This window comes from Apodemus sylvaticus, chromosome 15, assembly GCF_947179515.1.
Source record: "Apodemus sylvaticus chromosome 15, mApoSyl1.1, whole genome shotgun sequence".
Lineage (NCBI taxonomy): Eukaryota > Metazoa > Chordata > Mammalia > Rodentia > Muridae > Apodemus > Apodemus sylvaticus.
Window position 1 is genome coordinate 49,765,864 of NC_067486.1, and position 21,608 is coordinate 49,787,471.

The window sequence follows — 21,608 nt, forward strand, 5'->3', positions numbered from 1 at the left end:
AGAGCTGTTCTTTGTCTTCATTACTGTGCCATTTGCGGTATCTGGCTATACTCCCTCCCCTCCTTGAAGACTGCGGCCACACTGTCTTCAAAGTTCCCTTCTTCTTGGACCTCCACCTTCTACCCCATGCATGAACAGTTAGCCCCAGGACTTAGGGTGATTGACTTCTCATTGAAGGCCAAGCTGTTGTCTTAAGCTAGGATTTCTTCATAGCCCTCACAGCTATTTACACCGTGGTTAGTGGTACTCTTGTTCCGTTTGCCTTTCGGGCGTGAGAAGCTCTGTGACAGTAGAGGCTTTGCTGCCTCAGAATCAAGTGTGGTGACCAGCCCATAGCAGTCCCAGAGTGTGAGTTCACTGACTGGAGGGGCAGAAGGCATGTACTTGTCATGACTGATGCTTTTCACTGTTTTCCAGGCTGTGACATCCAGTCAGCTTTCTCTGAACAACAAACATCTCACAGCACTCATCTTGTTCTGAGGACTGAGCCCATGCTCACATATGCCCTCTCCCAGAATGGAGAGGGATTTGTTTGTGAGGCATGTTTCAGTGCCCGTTTAATTTTAAGATTGTTCTGAAAGGGAAGCTTCAAATCGTGGCACATTTTAGGAAATTGTGGGTTTTATGCTTCGCTTGACTTTCTGGTTCATTTGCCTTGGTGATAACTTGGTCCTCACGGCTGTCTCCTCTTTCCTTGACAGCGCTCTCTTCTGTTTGTATAGCTGCCCTCACTCCCAGTCTTTCCTGGTGTTTTCCGTATATTACTCTGCCCTCGAATGTTAGTGATTAAATCTCTATAAACAGTTTTATGTCTGTAATCTTGGCACTTTGAGAGACTTAGTCAAGAGGAGTGAGAGTTTGAGGCTAGCTTTGGCTGTGTAGTAAATTTTGTCTCAACAAACTAAACAAAAATAGCTGTCTCTGAGACTGGACCGTTAATCTATCTTGTCTCCATCATGAATTTTTATCCTGAACTCTATATTCACGTTTCAAACTGTCTACTGTATCTCTATCTTTATCACTGTCTCATTTTCTCTGTTTCTAATCTACCTACCTACATCCATCCGTCCGTCCGTCCGTCCGTCCGTCCGTCCGTCCGTCCATCCATCCATCCATCCATCCATCCATCCATCCATCTATCTATCTATCTATCTATCGAATGTTGCTTTGAATGTGTACAAAAGTAGGCTTTTACTTTTCTCCTCCAAACCTTGTCTGTCTTGCCACTATGAGTAAAGGCAGCTACAACATTTCCAGTTAATGCTTACCTTGTTTGATTTTGCTCAAGCTTTCTATCTATCCACTAATTTTCTCAGATGTACCTTTCAAATCATGTCTTTTATGTGACTCCTTTTTAAAATCTGCTTTGAACTACCTTGGTGAAGGCCACCACTATTTCTAGCAGGAATTATTTTATTCCCACTCATCTTCCTTCCTCCATGCTTCCTCTTGTATTGCCTGTTCTGCACAAAGCGGTCACAGGAACCCTTTTAGAATAGAAAGCCCGTCACGCCACCACCTCCCTGTTTAACAGGGGCAGGGATTGTACTCACTGCTGTTAGAACACGGCCTGGCCCAGGGAAAGTCCCAGTGAACAGTTGTTGAGTGAAAGGTTAAAGATGAGTTTACTGTCTTAGAAATGTCCCTATCCCCACCTTTAGTCTCAGAATTTTAGGTTATTAATATCCAGATATTATCCCACTGGCAGGTGTCCACTTAGCTACCAGTAGTTACTTCAAATGCAAATTACCCACCACTATTCATTCTGCCTTTCATGGGATTATTTTTCAAATTTGAAATCCATTTAAATACCAACCACTCTTGATTCTATCTTGAATATTTTTCTCTGTCCTTATATCATATTCCTATTCCCCTTTTCCGGATCTCCCCTCTCTTTCCTGGACATTGGTAAACTTAATTGGCTTCTCAAGGCTTGGGTGCTGGGATTTACTCACAATATCTACAATCTGTAGTCTCAGCAGCAGCTCTTTCTTTAAAATATTAATCTACCACTGTCTGTTTATGCATGGCTTTGCATTTATACTGAGACTTGTCTTGTTACTGCAACAACAGGAGGAAATATGTATTATTACCGTTCCGGGGCATGTAGTCCATCATAGCAGGGAGAGCACAGCAGCTGTCACGCGGGGTTCAGACTATGCAGAGAGGGAAGGATGTTGTTGCTCAGCTCTTTCTTGTCTGTCTTTCTTGTCTTGTCTGTTGTTCAGTCTTTCTGTGTCACTTAACCTAATCTAGAAAACTCCGTAACAGAGATGCCCAGAGATTTTGTTTCTATGATGATTCTAAATCCTGCCAAGATTGACTATAACACCAGTGCACCTTAGGTGCCAGTATTTATTTCTTATAACATTGTGAGAGGTGCTTGGTAAATAAAAATAAATTCAGCTGTTTTTGATCTTCATTTTCTTGTTGTTTATATAATCACTCACTTTCCAGTTGACTGATTTAATGAAATAAATTTAAAATTAGACAGTAGTTACGAATTTTGATGCCCATACATAGAACAATAAAATGCTGACAGCTTGTTTCAAAGCAACAACTGGTGTGTGAATTCCAATTCCCACTTTTCCCTGTGGCAGAGCACACTCTTCACAATGTGGCCCACAATGTCTGCCTCCTTCGTGCCAAAACCTAGTGTCACTTGCCCCGTATTGTTCTATAGGGATGTATGCTGATGACTGAATGAATTTCTGAGCCCCCATTCCTGCTTCTCTACACGTGTTTACTCGTTAGTCAACATGTTCTAATCCAGCTTTCAACATCTTTTCTGGGAGGGACCTCCTTGTCCTTCTATATTTATCAGCACATTGCTTTCTAATTCATTAATTTATACGTGTTTTTCTTTTGATAATTATTTTTTCAGCATATAGTTTGAGATTTGTAATATAAACAAAAGTTAGTTATTTTTGAAGAAAAATAGGATTATTTCTATAATTTACATAATACATTTATTCCCAATTTTCCTTGGCCTCATAGCTTCAGAATACAAAATAACATTTGGAAACTCAGTGTACTCCTAGTGATTACATACATAATGAAGGAAATAAACCTGTACTTTTTATTCTTAGTAATCTCAATATTTCTTAGTCAGCCATAGTTTCAAGGCTATTCTTTATTATTTGTGTTTGAATTTAATTGATGGTTGATTTGTTATATTTGCAACATTTACTTAAAAGTATTCAAAAGAAGCTAACTTGAAGCTAGTATGGTGGTCAGAAGGTCAAGGCACGTATCATGCAGACCTGGCAACCTTGATTAAATTCCTGGGACTTAACGTAAAAATTGATGAGAGAACCAGCTCAACAGAGTTGCCATGTACACCCCGCTGTCACCCCATCAAACATGCACACACTAATTCTCATCTTTTAAAAATGATAAATTGGAATAAGCAAGTGATTTATTCTATAGTATCTGTTTCTTGCTTCCTGGTAAATATTGTGTGAAGGAGCACAGTTACCTTCTGCTTTGGTTCTAGTATTCTCTGGGCACTGGTCAGGAGTCGCTTCAGAGCCACAGAACCAGAAACTCAGATCCTAGCAATCCTTTATTAAGGACTCCAGAGAGTCTAGTCTACTTCTAAGGATCAGGACTGCTACCTGATGTTACCACTGAGTAATGGAGACTAATGTATCTTGAGCCTTCTTGGTTTTGACTATAAACAAGAAATGAAAAACACGAACTTATCTAATCTAGATTTCTCCACATGATTGTGTGATTTTAAGAAACATTGAGAATTATACTTTAGAGATGCTGCATTCACAATATTTTCTGAGATCTGTGATCACAGACGTGCTTCATGCATTTAATCTGGCAGCAATAAGCTGGAAGCATTGCAAGAAGGACTCAAGGAGAGAGACCAGACCACAGACCACAGTGGTGCCAAGCCTGAGGATTGCACAGATCCAGAGGGGCAATGAGGAGACTTGGTGCCTTATGCAAGTCCTCAAAGACCTTGAATAGTAATCAACAAAGTGCTTAGGAAAGAAAGGACTCAAAATTAAGGTTGACTGTTTAAGCCATGGGGAATTTATCCTTATTGTCATAACGTCTTGGAAAATAAGACTGATGTTTATGTGGCTGAAGTTGTACTGTGAAGTTCTTTAAAACAATGTGTAAAAGGTTATATTGATACTTTATGTAAGAAGCTCTACTGGCATCTGCAAAAGCTTTAATGTTCTATATTTGCTTTTTATTATGTTTGCTTTCATGGCAAACATTTCTTCCCATGTTATTAGCTATAAGGTATTACTTTTTAATGAGCAGAAAGAGCCAATATACATGTATTTTCATGTGGATATCATTAATCTTGAGGCTCATAAACCACAAAATCATTTTTTGTTCACTCTTAGCGATTGCTTAAATGTTAATACCAGATAATGAGTTGGCCTCTGTAGTTATAAAGGTAAATAAGAGAATTTTGTCCTCAAAAGGCTCACTGTTTAGTGAGAGGGAAAAAAGGTAAGTAATTATAAAACAATATAATATATGCTGTAATACAGTTATGCAGAGGCTACCATGGAAACTAAACAGGACACATCATAAGCTAGTTACCAACCACCAAGTATAGTTAATGATCTTTTTAAAATTACTTTTTCAGTTTGTTAGATGTTTAAATGGAGCTAAGAACAAAAAATACAATTTGCAAATTAAAGCTGGTTGTTAAATCAAAATAGTTGGAGCTGTGTTAAGTACATGGCTTTTGCTTTGGTTGGTGGTAGGTTCAACTTCTTGAGGCGGATGGCCTAGAGCAAGATGTTGGTGAGACTGAAGATGATGAGTCACCAGAGCAGCGTGCCCGGAGACCAATGAATGCATTTCTTTTATTTTGCAAGCGCCATCGCTCCCTTGTCCGACAAGAACACCCAAGGCTTGATAACCGAGGTGCTACCAAGATACTAGCTGATTGGTGGGCTGTTCTTGATCCTAAGGAAAAGCAGAAATATACAGACATGGCCAAGGAGGTAGGTTACAAGGACCAGGTATGATAGAAATCATGGAAACCAGTTCTATAAATCTTACTCAGCAAATATGCAGTGGACCTTGTTAATGGTGTAATCTTCCCTTGTCATCAAATGCCAAGGAAAAACATGACAACCTAAGAGATTTTCCTTCTGATATCACAGGAATATATTAAGTTGATCACAGAATGATAAAGTTTGGATGCTAAATAACATGTGTGCATTCCCATGTGTATTAATCTCTGGTCTCAGCTTTTTTTTAAAAAAAAAAATTACTACAATGACAAAGTTGGACAATGGTTTGTGTATCTGTTAGCTCTTAACTTGTTTATGTTTTTAATTTTTGGTATACACCATTGGTAAGGGACATGCTTTGCCTTGTTTCTATAGTATAGCATGAAGATTTGAAGCCCATACATGAATGAAACAGGGTGTGCTGTGTGACATTTGAGCAGTTGTAGTTGGTGAAAAACATTACCAACGGGAAGGTGGTATATGAATTCCCAAACGTTAGCAATAACTATCTTGAAAAAAATGCTCTATTAGGCTTGTTTCTTCAATAATCTGGAATTAATATGAGATCTTTGTACATTAAGTATGAGCAGACTTAGTTCTAAGTAAAGAATAAGTAGTTTCATTGTGGTTAAGCCTGAAAGGAATAATTCCAACATTATTTCCTTAGAGTTTCAGCTTGCAAAAAAACTTGATTCAGAAAAATCTCTGCTACCCCATTAACTTCTGCAGGGGGGAAAAACGTGAGCCAGTGGGGGATAAAATAATGCAATTTCAAGATATTTTTATTAGACATCTCAGTATGAAGAAAAATAATACCTCCAGTTGTGGTTTTATCGAGTTGTTTAATAAGGAAACCTGCAACATAAAATTTTTAAAACATTCAGGAAAATTGAATCCAGAGTAAATGACTAGTGTTGCTGTGTAATTAATGATCACACAAGGCTTTAGGAATTTACTAATTGTTAAAGATAGAATTTTAACTATCCTGGGTATCTATAAAATTTAAAATCAATTACAGTAACCTACGTGATTTTTAAATGTTTCAATAGGTTTCCACAAGCATAAAGTAATTAACAGTAAACCTTTCTCATTAAATAGGTTTATATCCTTTCATACTCATACTTTATGTGATAAAGTAAACAATTATCTGAGCCCTCACGGGGAGCAGCACACACTTCCTATAATTAAACACTTGAGTTTGATTTTGGACAACATGTAGCATATTGCCAATATAGTGTTTGCCTTTTCTTAAATACAGCTAATTTACAAACCCAATAGGTGGCCACTTTTTAGAGGAGGAACTATTATTTTTACACAGGAAATCCCTTATTAATTACTTAATTAGCTTCACAATATTTGCCATTGTGGTACTATATTGGAATCTGTTTAGGTAGCCCCCTGCAGCCTACAAGTGGAAACCAGAATGTACCATATTGCGCCTTGCCTTGTTTATAGTTACTCATATAAAATATTATCCCATTTATATTCCAAAGTCTAATCGATTCAGCTACTTCCCAAATTATCACACAATTGGTCTCTTGTGGTTTTCTCTTTCAGCTTATTTACTAAATGTTTCACAGTTACATTCAAGTACATGTAATTGTGCTGAAGCCTTTTCTTGTTAACATTGTAGCCCTAATTGGAATGTCGGTCCATTCACCTGATGCTTATTAAGAAGTTTCAGTATTCCAGATTTTAGGGTAGTTGGGAGTAATACAAGGTCAGCCATAAAGACGGCCTCTGGTCTTTAAGACCAAGTCATTTTGATAGCTACATCACATAACTTTTCAACTGTGAATTCTCAGTTGTGATTGTTTTACTAAACACAAGACATTCTTTCAATGCAGTGGATGAATCCTTTGCATCATCTACCATTGTCTTTGCCTTTATTAGAGTGAGAATAGTCTTCTTTACCCACAGGCGTACAGTCTTAGAATGTGCCCTTAGCTTTTTTTGTCATTGTGCAAACATCATAGTTTATTTACCCAACTATGACCTTTTTTACAGAGCAAGGCAGTGTAATCTTATGAGACCACCATTGTGGTGTGTAGTTAACTAAAACATTATTGTAATTTGTACTTTTCTCATTCTGATTTTAAAAGAAGCATCTCTTTAAAAGAGTAAGTAGCAATATGATCCTCCCCTCTGTGTGTGTGTGTTTGTGTGTGTGTGTGTATTAAGCTGGTTGAAAATTTTCATGTTTGCTTCTCTAGTAATAAAAAAGGATAATGAATTTGAAGAAAATCATTAAACCAAGTGAACATTTTTGAGAAAATATAAGAATTTCATAAAGAATAATGGACATGTGAGTTATACATCAGGCTTCTTCTTTATGTACGTGTCATGTGCATGTGGATGGAGACCTGAGGACAGCATTTCCTATGTGTTCTAGTGATTGAAGTCAGACTTTCAGGCTAGCATCATCAACCACTGAGCCATCTGGTCAGCACAAAGTTAAAAATGTTAATGAAATTATAATTTTTTCTGTTTTTAGAAGGGAATATAAGGATAGAGAAAAAGGAGGGAGGTGATTGGAGAAGGGATGGAGAAAAGAAGGTTTATGGGACATATGGGGAGGGGGGATCCGGGAAAGGGGAAATCATTTGGAATGTAAACAAAGAATATAGAAAATAAAAATATTAAAAAAAAAAGATTAGTGCAAACTAAGGAAATGACTTTTCTCTTAATTACCTAAATTCAGGAAAGCTATGTCTTAAGCATATTTATTTGTCTTCTAAAGGAACTATTCTTGCCATATTAACTTTCCTCTTACAAGATTTAAGTAGCCACATGCATAGCCAGCTCTACTGCCTTCTTTTTTTGGTATTTGTCTTTTCTACAAAGCAACATCAAATTTTCATATATGTAATTCCTGTTGACTAGCTTTGTCATGAAACTTTTTGGGTTAACATATAACTTAAAATACATTTACACCAATTTTTTTTATTAAAACCATAAACCTAATTCACTGTTTTGTCATGTGAAGTGATGCTTTCTTTCTAATTTGAAAATTCACAAGAATAGCACACACCAAAAGCACACTGCATCCCACCATCCTGCTGCTGAGTTTACACTGCATCTCACTGTCCTACTGATGAGTTTACACTGCATCTCACTGTCCTGCTGCTAAGTTTACACTGCATCCCACTGTCCTGCTGAAGAGTTTACACTGCATCTCACTGTCCTGCTGCTGAGTTTACACTGCATCCCACTGTCCTGCTGCTGAGTTTACACTGCATCCCACTGTCCTGCTGCTGAGTTTACACTGCATCCCACTGTCCTGCTGAAGAGTTTACACTGCATCCCACTGTCCTGCTGCTGAGTTTACACTGCATCCCACTGTCCTGCTGAAGAGTTTACACTGCATCCCACTGTCCTGCTGAAGAGTTTACACTGCATCCCACTGTCCTGCTGCTGAGTTTACACTGCATCCCACTGTCCTGCTGCTGAGTTTACACTGTATCTCACTGTCCTGCTGAAGAGTGTACACTGCATCTCACTGTCCTGCTGCTGAGTTTACACTGCATCTCACTGTCCTGCTGCTGAGTTTACACTGCATCCCACTGTCCTGCTGAAGAGTTTACACTGCATCCCACTGTCCTGCTGCTGAGTTTACACTGCATCCCACTGTCCTGCTGAAGAGTTTACACTGCATCCCACTGTCCTGCTGAAGAGTTTACACTGCATCCCACTGTCCTGCTGAAGAGTTTACACTGCATCCCACTGTCCTGCTGAAGAGTTTACACTGCATCCCACTGTCCTGCTGAAGAGTTTACACTGCATCCCACTGTCCTGCTGAAGAGTTTACACTGCATCCCACTGTCCTGCTGCTGAGTTTACACTGCATCCCACTGTCCTGCTGAAGAGTTTACACTGCATCCCACTGTCCTGCTGCTAAGTTTACACTGCATCCCACTGTCCTGCTGCTGAGTTTACACTGCATCCCACTGTCCTGCTGAAGAGTTTACACTGCATCCCACTGTCCTGCTGAAGAGTTTACACTGCATCCCACTGTCCTGCTGCTGAGTTTACACTGCATCCCACTGTCCTGCTGAAGAGTTTACACTGCATCCCACTGTCCTGCTGAAGAGTTTACACTGCATCCCACTGTCCTGCTGAAGAGTTTACACTGCATCCCACTGTCCTGCTGAAGAGTTTACACTGCATCCCACTGTCCTGCTGCTGAGTTTACACTGTATCTCACTGTCCTGCTGAAGAGTGTACACTGCATCTCACTGTCCTGCTGCTGAGTTTACACTGCATCTCACTGTCCTGCTGCTGAGTTTACACTGCATCCCACTGTCCTGCTGAAGAGTTTACACTGCATCCCACTGTCCTGCTGCTGAGTTTACACTGCATCCCACTGTCCTGCTGAAGAGTTTACACTGCATCCCACTGTCCTGCTGAAGAGTTTACACTTCAGTACACTATTCTACTGATCAGTTTAGGCTTCTGTGAAGGAACAGTTTTGGAACTAAGGAGGTACAGATTACTTCTCAATTCTCCCCAGCATTCTGACCTGGATGTCTGTTGTAATTTCTGCCTGTTGATAAAGAAAAAGAAAGCTCTAACAGAACTATGATAAGGGTTCTTCCATTCCCCACCCCCCTTAGTATATATAAGGCAAACTGTGTGTTAGAGCTCTTCTATTAAAATTTAGATTATTTTCTCTATAATCTCTTAACTGGTAAGGTAGAATGTCTTCTTCCAGAGTCGTACTGGCCTTTTTTTCACTCTATGTAGATCTAGACTGTATTAATAACTAGAAACACTAATGGACACTGAGATAGCACCCCACACTCAATTAAAATGAAATAAATGGAGAAAACCTTTCATTAATATTAAAGTACATTGTAGATCAAATTTCCTCGTATGTAATGATCTGAAAAGCATTTATTGTTTGAGACCCTATTTTAAAGCATTAACAGAATAGATTATTGTCTTTTGTTATATAATCATGTCATTGTCAAATATAAAGGAAGTAAAATACTGTGACAGAGGGTCTGTATTTAGTGACAGTACCGAATAACAAAAGAAGCAGCAATTATATTGCTGCTTTTTATATTTTTGCTAACAAATACAATAGTGGTTAGGGCTAAAACAAGAGAGTCAGCATTACTGAATGCCTCCAAGAGAAAGGAACCATTTGTAAAGCAAATTGAAGTTAGAGTATTTAATCAGCTGGAAATTTGCAGGGAAGAAAGTTGAGGGCCATGAGGTGAATTTTGTTTTTTATAAAATTTTGAAAATCTGTATTTTAGCAAAAGTCTTGTCATCTTTGAGAATTTTCATCAAACTTAGGATCGATAGTCTGTTATTGATGCTCTTGGAGGATTAATGAGCTTCCCGTTCACCTACAGCTGAGAAGCATGGTCCTATATGTCGGATAGATGGGGGTCTATCTCTTGAGTCTTTTTATTCCTGCAATGATGGATTTTGTCCACAAGGTTGACCTACATGATAGTTATTACACTTACCTGTCTGCTCCAGACTGTATACCAAGTCTTTTAGCATTACTTCTCTTCCCTGCTTCCACTGTAATTTCTTTCCTGGTAATCTTGTCATAACAAATAATTAACCCTTTCTGTTGTCTCTTATAGCTGAATCAGATCAAATGATTGATGAGTTACCAAGTTCCAAGGACATATAGGAGTCTTTACACTCTGACGCTGCTCTTGCCTCTGACGTTTCTTGCTGCCCATAGCTTATGTTGGTTTAATGTTATTATATGAATTTACATGTTTTTGCTCTCAGTCATTCACATTTTAAGCTCCTCTAATCAGTATATACTTGACTAAGGTTCTAATGTTGTGTTTCAGTGGTAAAATGCTTATCTAGCATATCTGAGGCTCTGGTTTCAATCTCCAGCAACGAACAAAGCTAAAAAAATAAAAATGTTATATGTGTGTATTGAGCAGGTACCTTGAGTTTAAGCATCTACACAAGTCTTGTTATGATATAATTACAGAGTATTGTCCCTCATAATAAATTGTCAGTAATCATTTTCTAAAATATCCCTCATATGTGAGTCAGGCCTTTCTCTATTGCACACTTGTTATCTACTCAGAGGAAACTTGCTATATTATAGAACCATTGCAAAACCAGTGTTCATGCTTGAGTCAGAGCACGGACTGTAGATTATGTGTAGACAGAGATGTTTGTGTAGTTAATTGTCGCTTGTGATCAATATGAAAGGTGGGACTCTGCCTTGACTCTGTGTCCTGTGTCTAAGAAGAGTCTGTCTCCTGGTCAGTGCTCACTGGGGCTGCAGGGAAGGTGCATAGTAAGAGATGAGAGTAAGAAATCATGTGGGTGATTGATTGTTGGAGCCTTATGTTACCATTAGCACTATCATAAATTAGTGTAATCTGGCCTTCATTAATATCATCAAAGGATGATTCATTGATCAGGATGACAGTATAATTTCCACCACACTTGATTTTCATTGAAACAGATCACCAAGAGACTTGTAGCAATATGTTACTAGTGAAGACCGTATTCAAAGACTGAATATGAGAAGAAGGGCCCTCTCAAGAAGCAAGACATTCAAGTACTAATGATATCCTGCTTCTCTCACAGATGGGGCTTTCTGCTTAGAAATTTTAACTACCAAAAAAAGATCTTTTTATTCTTATAAATTTATTAACAAATTTGTTTGGAAGTCTTTGTCACTTCAGATGACTGTTCATCTGACACATCCAGCTTACGTGCCTTTTTTTGAAGCATGATAAAGATGCATACGCTTGCTACTTGCTTTTCACCACTGCCTGCCATTTGTCACTTTCTTCCATTAGACAGTAGGCAAGGTTGTCGACCAGTTCCCGATTCACAAGAATGCACTGTGGTAATACCTCCTTTATGTCAACTTTGATGCTTCCAAATTCATTCTGCAATACTGCTGTAAATTCGTTTGGCCCTGGACTTGTGCCTCATTTCACCTATTTATTCTTAAGTGTAGAACTAAACATTTGAGAGAGATGACTCAATGGTTACGAGTCCCTGCTGTTTTCTAGTGGATGACCAGAGTTCATTGTATTGGGCTGCTTACAACTGTCTGTAACTGCAGGTTCTTCATCCCTGTGGCCTTCTAGAGCAGTATGCAGATACCCACACAGAGACACATGTACACATAATTCAAATAAATAAATCTTTTTTAATTAAAAAAGTTTTTCTAGATTTTAGTGGCCTTTGTAATTACTTCATACACACACACACACACACACACACACACACACACCTGTGTATCAGGTAAATTTATCTTATGTATAAAACAATGCCAGGAAGTGAGTTTAAGATAGCATGGGGAAAATATCATTCATTTTCTTTTAATACTACACTATTACCTACATTATAGCACTTATTAATATAAATTATAGTGAAACTTTATGTCTTCTCTTATATGGGTATCTTTTACCCTTTGGCTAAAAGATATTTAGAGCTTATATTGAACATCATTACCATTTTAAAAGGCTAGCCTGTGAGATTGAAAGAATTGTGATAGCTAGTAATGGGGATGTTTGCCTAGTTCTTAGACTTAAACAGAGAATTGTGAATTCAAAACCTGACTATACAATCAAATTGTCATTAACATAACAATTTGTTAATAAAATAATCCAATAGTAATAGTTGAAGATATAATGCATTTTGTGGGTTTTTTAATTTTTTTTTTTTTTTTTGCTTTTTCGTTTGTTTGCTTGTTTGTGTTTTTAATTAAACAATGTACCTTGGGGAATGTATAATGGATATCTGGAAAGAGTTCGTGGAGTTAGGAGAAAGGATAAAAGAGGAAGCCACCGAAACAATGATGAAAAATATTGTCAATGAAGATTGAAACTTGCAAATAAGACATAAAACTTGTGATATATTTATTGCTACATGTTACATCAGAGATTGTTCATATGTGATATCCTTTGTGCTCATTAAAAACTATTGGCATGTATGTTACACATTATAGGTGGAGGGATTAGAGTTAATTCCCAAGATTAGCTAAGCAGAGGCACATCTTGATCCTAGATAATCAGGCTATATTCACTGTTCTTTCCTCTACTTTTCTGTGTCTAAAAATAACCAAAATGTTGGTTAGCTAGCCTGCCTTGCTCCCGTGCTACTTGATCTTGGTTCCTTTATTTCATACTTGAGAATTTCCTTTGTATACATTTGCCTTACAGGAACACTGAGACCAAGATATAATTTTGTAAAACTATTCTTAGCTGATTAAGTCAACCAGTGCGAAGGATCTGGTTGCTGGTCCTAGTGTTAACACATGATCCTAAATATGTACTGAAGTGTCACTTGTGTGCTAGGTGCTAGGATTCTAGGGTTTGAAGAGATGGCTTAGTGGGTGGTTAAGAGCAATGACTGTTCATTCACAGAACAAGGATTCAATTCCCAGCATCCACATGGAAGCTCATGGCATCTATAGCTTCAGTTCCAGGGCATCCAGGGCCCACTTCTGACTTCCATAGGTACCAGACATGCAAGTAGTACACAAACATGTAGACAAATACCTATATGTAAAAAAATTTGAGTGTAACACACACACACACACACACACACACACACACACACACACCATACCACCCCCTCATATACATAAAATGTAATGCTTTAAGAGAAGAAACAGGTGCTGTGCCCACTGTTGGCAGTCACTCCAAGCATAGCTAGTACTGTGCTCAGCCCACAGACAGCACTGCTCTATGCTTAGTGCCTGCTACCTGATGTAGAAGGACCAGCTTACCAAGAACAACAAAAGAGAGGAGCATCTGAAGAGTCTGGTCTCTGTGTTGTAGTCCCAAGAGTTAGACAACTCTTCCTTATTTCTGGCTCTCTGTGCTTGGTGCTGTCGTCTTCTAAAAGGGAATCTACTGAAGTCACCGAATGTGTTTTTTCACAACCATTTTCTGAATGAGGGAAAGGGTGAATGTTGTTGAAGTGCTTAGTCTGCATGGATGTTCATTAAACGTACTGTTCATTTGTTTATAGTATAAAGATGCATTTATGAAAGCAAATCCTGGCTACAGATGGTGCCCTACCACCAACCAGCCTGTGAAGTCGCCAACACCCACGGTCAACCCACGGAAGAGACGGTGGGCCTTCCCATCTGACTCTTCAAGAGACTTGCCAACCCCCAGGAAGGCAAAGACAGAAGAAGTTCCGCAGCTGAACTTTGGAATGGCAGGTGAGTTTACACAATTTGCACCTGTTTTTAAACAGTCAAAACAATACCTGTCTTGTGGCACTTTGCAAATACATAGCATATGATGAGGTTTTAGGGTATGGTGTACAAGGAGTGTCCATGTAACTGAAGGAGATGGGACCAAGTAGTAAATGAGTTCCTGTCAGTGACAGTATGGAAATGGCAACAATAAACTGGGGCTTGTCAGGACCTTAGGGAATTTTGTATTAATAAAATAGTGTCACCTCTTCCCCAGCCCCAGGCCTAGTATTACACACTGGAGTTATGGGTATTATGTAGATTGTCTGATATACCAAGGACAAGCATGTGGGCAATCCATTCCAATCTGAGAATGGATCAATGGGTGTGTCTTAATGAGAACCTCCACCCTATCCACCTCTTATCCCCATTAATGTTGGCTCTAGCAAACTTCAAATTCCAAATGGTGCCATTTGCCATATTACTCTTTGGGTTGTGAGGAATGCTCATGCATTTATGACTGTGAAATGAGACATTTACATTCCCCCTCACCACACCCAAATGGCTGGATTTTCCCTCTTCACTATAATCGAAAGGATTTTGCCAGAAAGAAGTTGGGAGGATGAATAAGGTAAAATCTGGGAAGTTCATGATGAGCCAGAATTCCTACAACATGTTACAAGCAAGCACTTTTCAAAGTCCTAAACTGTTCACAATATAGAAAGGTTAGTAGGGATGCTGTTAAGCCAGCCTGTGAATTAAGTGGTCTGTAGATCAGTAGTTGTGTGTGGTATTGTATGAATGCCAGAAAAATGAAACGTGACACATGGCAGTATCCTTGGGAAACCAAAGGTTGAGTGCAGTGTCCGTAGCCTAATTCCAGAAGAGCTCCCAATGTCTGCTCCAGAAGAACCAAAGCAGATGTGCTCCTACCTTAGCTGTCACGTGTACAGGTTTAGCTTCAGCCCATTTGTTACTCATCTTTGTGAACTCTCTGGACTTTCCTTGTTGTGACATAAGTAGCATAGTCTAAGACCAAGAGAGGCTGAATAGACTACTGACATCTAAACCCAATCTCTTTGCCATTTAGCCTCTGTTCCTATTCTCTCAATTCTAAATCTAGGTTAGTGTGTACAGAGTTGGCTTTGTTTGTTTGTTTGTTTTTGAGGGTTTTAAATGCAATTGTTATTACAAACCAAACAATAATTGTATGTAAATTATAGGAAGTATGTAAATAAGTCTTTAGTAACAATGTTTCTGACATTAATAATCTGCCCTTTTACCTACAAAGTAGAACTGGAATCTAGACTTAAGAAATATATAGCTCAATTTTTTTATAAACAATATTCTGTGATGCCAAATATAGGGGAAAAAATCCCCTTGGGGGCATTTGCCTTGGTAATAATGGCCTGTGTCATGTGTAGGAACTTCGTGACCAGAGCTCACTCTTAGCTTGCATATAGTATCACTGCTTTGATATTTCAAGTTATATCCCTTTTCAAGAAGATGAAAGTAAACTAAATTACCTTTGATTAAAAAACTGGTGTTTAGCTCTCTGAACCTGGCAAATACAAAGGGAATTGTAAAGGCCAGTTTTATACAGAATCTATTTTGATTTATTCTTGTTTATTTGTTCTGTAGTCATTGTCACTCCACATTTTATAATTTATAATAACCCAACTTTGTCAAATTTATGATTTCCAAGGGACAAATACATAGAATTTGATATACTAACAACCCTTTCTATAAAGGCAAAGTGTGCTTTTTATGTGAATGGGTATTTTTGATAGTTCTAAATAGCACTATGTTAGTGATAGAAAATTGATAATTTCTTGGCTTAGTCTTTAGGATGAATAGCAAACTTCTTACACAGTCACATTTGGTTTATAGCTTGAATTTTCATGTCATTGTATTTCTGTTTTACTTTGTAATTTGAACTGTACATTTGTATCATTTGAGCGTGATCACCCAGCCCTCCCTCTGAGGATGAAGCTGCAGGGGTACTTCATTCTCAAGCGCCCCCCTCCCCATACTTTCTTTCTGCTAGACTCATTCCCCCTTGACTTTTACTTTAAACAAACTAGTACATATTTTATCAGGCTCAGTAGTTCTTAAACTTAGTGTTTAATTGAAAGTAGTCTGTTAAGAGCACAGCAGAGCTTTGTCTCACCCGATTAGCCAGTATTGGTGTTCTATGTGTGTGTCCTCCTGCGTGGGGCAGTGTTGGCTTTTTAAACTCAGGATTATTTGGTGACATATTTTTCTCTTTGATTATTTCATAGCCTTCTATTTTCTATCTCTTTTATTCTTTTCTCCCTCTCTTCCTTCTCCTCTTTTTCCCTTCTGTAGTGTGTTCCTCCCTCGGAACCTTTTCTTAATTTAAAAGAAAATTATGTACAAAGTATGATTAAAGTTGCTTCATGAGTTTTAAGGCTGACTGAACAAAACTCTACTTCAGGGCATACATTTAAATAGAAGAAACAGAGAAATGTCTTCAGGCAGTTTTACGATATCCTCATTCTAAATATAAAATGCATGTCTTGAGACCTGTGTGCACCAGAGACAATATATGTCTGAGTGCACAAAGACATACATTCTTTCATTGAAGCTTTAAAAGTTAACATTTGAAACAGCTTTAAAGAATAAAGGATTCTGACGAAAATGTAACCTGGAGCAGAGATCTACTGCCTTACTGTTTTATTTTGTCTCCCTGTACCAATTGACTGTTGAAAGAATTAAAGCAAAAGAGCTGGCTAATCAAAAAACATTAGTTTTAAATCTTGGAGTTGTTATAATAGCAGCCCAAGTACCCTGAAGATTTATATATCTAAAACATATTTGTTATTTTAAATTTACTTTGAAAGTTTTAAAGAAACTATTTTCAAAAATCTCATTTGAATTTGGAAGCCAGTTTGAAATTTCTCTGTTCTGTACTCCCTGATACCCTAGTTATTTTGACCAGACCTGATTTTACAGGGCAGAAATAATAACTTGTGATTAACAGTCTCAAACTTCTCAGTGACAAGCATGAGTATACTTCAGTGAAAAAAAAACCTTATCTAAACACCCCTATACTGGCTGGGTTTGTGTCAACTTGGCACAAGCCTGAGTTATCACAGAGAAAGAAGCTTCAGGTGAGGAAATGCCTCCATGAAATCCAACTGTGGGGCATTTTCTCCATTAGGAATCAAGCATGGGAGTGCCCCTTGTGGGCGGTGCCATCCCTGGGCTGGTAGTTTTAGGTTCTATAAGAAAGCAAGCTGGGCCAGCCAGGGGAAGCAAGCCAGTAAGTAACATCCCTCCATGGCCTCTGCATCAGCTCCTGCTTCCTGACCTGCTTGAGTTCCAGTCCTGACTTCCTTTAGTGATGAACAGGATGTGGAAAGTAAGCTGAATAAACCTTTTCCTCCACAACTTGCTTCTTGGTCATGATGTTTATGCAGGAAAAGAAACCTTGGAAAGAAGCCTTGGGTTTGGGAGATGATTCATTCATCAGTCATAGTATTAGGGAAATGTGTTGTGTTGGAATGGTACTAGACCAGTAATGTCTAAGAGATTTAAAAGGCCTGTGTGGTGGTTCATACCTGTTATCCTGCACTTATAAGGCTAAGGCAAGGAAATCATGAATACCAGGACAGCCTGGGCTTCAGAGAGAGACACTGTTTCAAAAAAAGAAAACCATAGAAAAGAAAAAACAGCTCCTTAAAGCATGTGCATTAAGCACACATATATGAGCTTATATAAAGAAAGAATCTTGAACTCTTTCCATTAAATTTATATGTGGGCAGTCTGGATGTGTGCCTTTATGAATAATCTTTTTCACTCTTTATGGCTATATGTGCTTTACGCTTCTAAGTTGGTTATTTGCTTTGATCTTCAGATCCTACTCAGATGGGAGGCCTGAGCATGTTGCTGCTGGCTGGAGAGCACGCTCTTGGAGCAGCAGAGGTAAGCCCGGCCCTTAGGCTCTTGTGGCCCTCTCCTGCTCCTTCTGGGTGGGGCTTCAGCATAGACCGCTGTTCTCCGCACCTTGCTGCCGCAGTCCCACTCTCATTTAACTCTTGGAGAAACTACCAGTGTAAAGTTTCAATGTGTTGAATGGAGCAGATTGGTGAATAGCTCAACTGCAGAGCAGAATCTGCAATTGTTTAAACCTTAGGAGTAAGAAAGAGATCCAGTGCAGTCGCTTGTCATATGTTGTGTCCGTGTCATGGGCACGAGGATTGCACCCTAAAATAAATTCACTCTGTTCAACACATTCCCTGTTTGTATCATTTAGACTCGCTAGTGGGAAGCTGACAGTAAAGTATGAGACTGTTGGTCCGTCGGTCTTTCTAGTATGTGAATAATTCTAAGCTCCTATTTGAACATCTGGAATGGCAGTGTTGCAAAACTGTTCATCCTTTAAATAGAAAAGAAAGAGGACCCGGAGCACTCACGACCTTGGTCCTGTGATCTAGTTCTTAGTCTGCTGTTGCTAAACAGTTTTGGATCTGAATCTGCTCAGCTGTGGCAGTTAACCACACATAATTTACATGTGTCGTATTTCTATTTTCTAGACCCATTTAACAGATCAGTTGAATTAACCTGCAGGTCATGTTATTTTGCTCCATTCTGGGTCTTAATTATGATGGAAAGTTGCTATTGAAACCAACACAGATATGTAGGACAGGATTGCAAGAGCTACCAATATTGCCGTGGTGAATGCATCCAGCACCAAACCTGCCCCTAATATTAGGTATTACAGCTATAGAAGCATAGGGCAAAAGATTTTGTCATTTTTTTATTCTTTTTCTTTTAATATATTCTTGATTTTAATCTTTTAGCTTAGTTTTATTGCAAGCCTGTACTGTGTATTGTTGTTTTAAACTTTGAGTAGATCATATAGGTTTAAATTAATCTAGTCAACTATACAGGCTGTTTATACCTTTGTGCTATTGTTATTTATAGTTTATATGTGGGACACAAAGTTGCTGAATATATATTAAATTTAACTAACTTGTTCCCTTTCATTTTAATGTATTTTAATTTGTTTACAAATATTTATGTTGTGCAAAGCTTCCACTGAAAAACATGTGCATATTACTCTGCTTTTGTGGCTCGTTAGCGAGCATGTTTCTAGCTCCTAACAACAGCATCGCCGGGGATCATTTCTGTTCCTAACACAGTATGACCTCTTAAAGGCAAAGCATACTCTTGAGCAGAGAGAAGTTCAAGTGTTCCAAAGGTGGATGTGGACAAGGAGGTGACTTTTCACCAATCTGACTCATGACCTTTGTGGAAGTCAGTATCACCTGTCCTCAAGGACACAATGTTTTCTTCCCAGCTTTACTCCAGAACACATAAACCGATGATCACTGTAGGTCTCTTTTGTGCTAGCAAGAAAATGGAAACTTTTTTTTTTTGTTTAACGTTTTACTACTTGAGCTCTTTTTAGTAAGTTCTCTTGTTTCCTATAAAGAACATTTTGAGACACATAGTATAAGCACTGCAGTGATGGCCGGTTTACTCCAGTGAAGTGGAAGCATTGTGAGGACTCTCCAGATGAAGAGGCAAACAGTACAGAGCAGGTTCCTGGAGCAGGAGTGGCGTCTTCAGGATTCAGCTTTGTTTCCAATCCCTCCCCTCATCTCAGAGATATTTGGGTCATTACTGAAAACAGTAAAATAGTAAATACTTAAGTAAAATTTATCTCCAAATGCCACTGAAGAGCTTAGAGTCTAGTATACTTCATAGATTTCTACCTCTCCATTTTTTATTGCAAATATGCAGATTTGTTAAATAGAACTGTATAGGGAGATTATCTTTAAGATAGTAATGATCTTTTTATCATCATAAGGTAAACACAGTAAATATTTATTCAGTAAATAAATACAATGAATATATATTCAGATAAAATGAAAACAATTCAGAAATTTCATATTTTATATTGCAATAATTAATCAGTAATATTTTAAAACATTATGCCACTAAATCATATAATCACAAAGGCATTTAAAGCGATGTGATATAGAGTCCTTATTTTAAAATTGTCTTAAAAGGAAGGAGGCTTTTTTTACTGACTTGAGATTTCATTACATTTATGGAATTCTAAGAATGCTTTTCTCAAGTGTGAAATTTAATATAGGAAATAGATTTTCTTAAATAATACAGGTATTTTCTTTAGTATAACTGAAGTAATAGAACTGCTGCAAAGCTTCTAAGACCTCTGTGGTATTCTGGTTTATGCAGTATGCCCTCGCAGTTATAGAAAGTTTAATTTCTTGATGTCACTGAACAAATTATACCAATGTTTTCCTGTCTTCTAGGTGTCAGTTTACCACACTAGATCTGTGGCACTATTAGTTGAGCAGTTTTATACACTGCTGTTTCTGAGCCAAGCAAGACCTTTTGCTCTTGGCTGCAGTAAGTTGGAGACAGGGTTGAATTTTGTTTTAAAAATTGGTAATTTGTATTTTGCATAAATAATAACCTTCATATATGCCAATATTTGAGACATTTTTTAAGAACAGTATTTGTTTTATATAATTATTTGATTTGGGAAGAAAAATTGATATACTGAGTAAGACAAATACAGAATGGAATGTCTCCTGCCTTTGAAATAGAGCAAGCCTATCTCTGCTGAGCGCTTGCAGCTCCTTAGGAAATAGCCCCATCGACCTGGATGAAGTGGAAGGGTGTGATAAGACATTGTAGCAGAGCCAGAAATCAAGTGAAGATGCTTGGGCTCTAGAAGAGAACCAGCCTAAATGAATCATTCAGATTTAAGTGCACTCAGTGTTGTGATTTAAAGGAATGGGAAATATAAAGGGAGAAGAAACAAAAGTAATATTCTTTTCCTCAGATTCTGGGTGGAAGGGTCAGCAGAGAGTTAAATTCTTATGGTACTTGTAAATTATTAGAAGATAAAAATGCAAGGAAAATGAAATATGTGTTCTAGAATTAGTCAAAGTAATCTTCAAGACAAATTTTTTCATGATCTGTGCTAGTGTAGAAAATGTAGAGCTAAGTTAGAATTTAAAATAAAAGCAGAGTGTTACAATTCAGAGGTTGTGTGGAAAGGACAATGGTTCAATACAAAATGCATATAAAGTAGTTAGATTAATCTTGGCAAGGACAACATTTGCTGTTGCAACAACAGAGTTGTCTTGGTTAGAACAGAAGGAAGCAAAATGGAAAATAGGAGAAGTTAGGAAAAACACTCAACTCTGAGGACGGAAGGCATGTCTGTGCAGTTGAATTACCAAATCCAGGGTTAGCAGTACATATGGGAAGCACCTTAGACCTTAGCTCTCTGGTGTTTGAATGCTTTCTTTTGGTCGAGCAAATAGATATGACAGTACAGTTTTGATCTAGACACTTTGTGCCTTGGCTCCATTCTACAAAGGGGAGCTAATAATCATACCTGATTTCTGCATACCTGAATACTGCAAAGATCAATTACATAAAACCTGTAAGGC

The 21,608-nt window shown here is 38.1% G+C and overlaps 1 protein-coding gene across 11 annotated transcripts in view; it reads left to right on the forward strand.

Annotated features, from left to right (window-relative positions):
- The window catches only part of Bbx (BBX high mobility group box domain containing), a 237,747-nt gene that overhangs the window by 155,009 nt on the left and 61,130 nt on the right, over positions 1-21,608 (forward strand). For 10 of the 11 annotated variants that reach the window (XM_052158055.1, XM_052158059.1, XM_052158054.1 and 7 more), the window contains 3 exons: positions 4,740-4,982; positions 13,977-14,172; positions 18,029-18,096. In XM_052158055.1, the coding sequence (XP_052014015.1) occupies positions 4,740-4,982; positions 13,977-14,172; positions 18,029-18,096 (507 nt within the window). The remainder of the gene's footprint in view (positions 1-4,739; positions 4,983-13,976; positions 14,173-18,028; positions 18,097-21,608) is intronic. The other variant, XM_052158064.1, reaches the window with a different exon arrangement.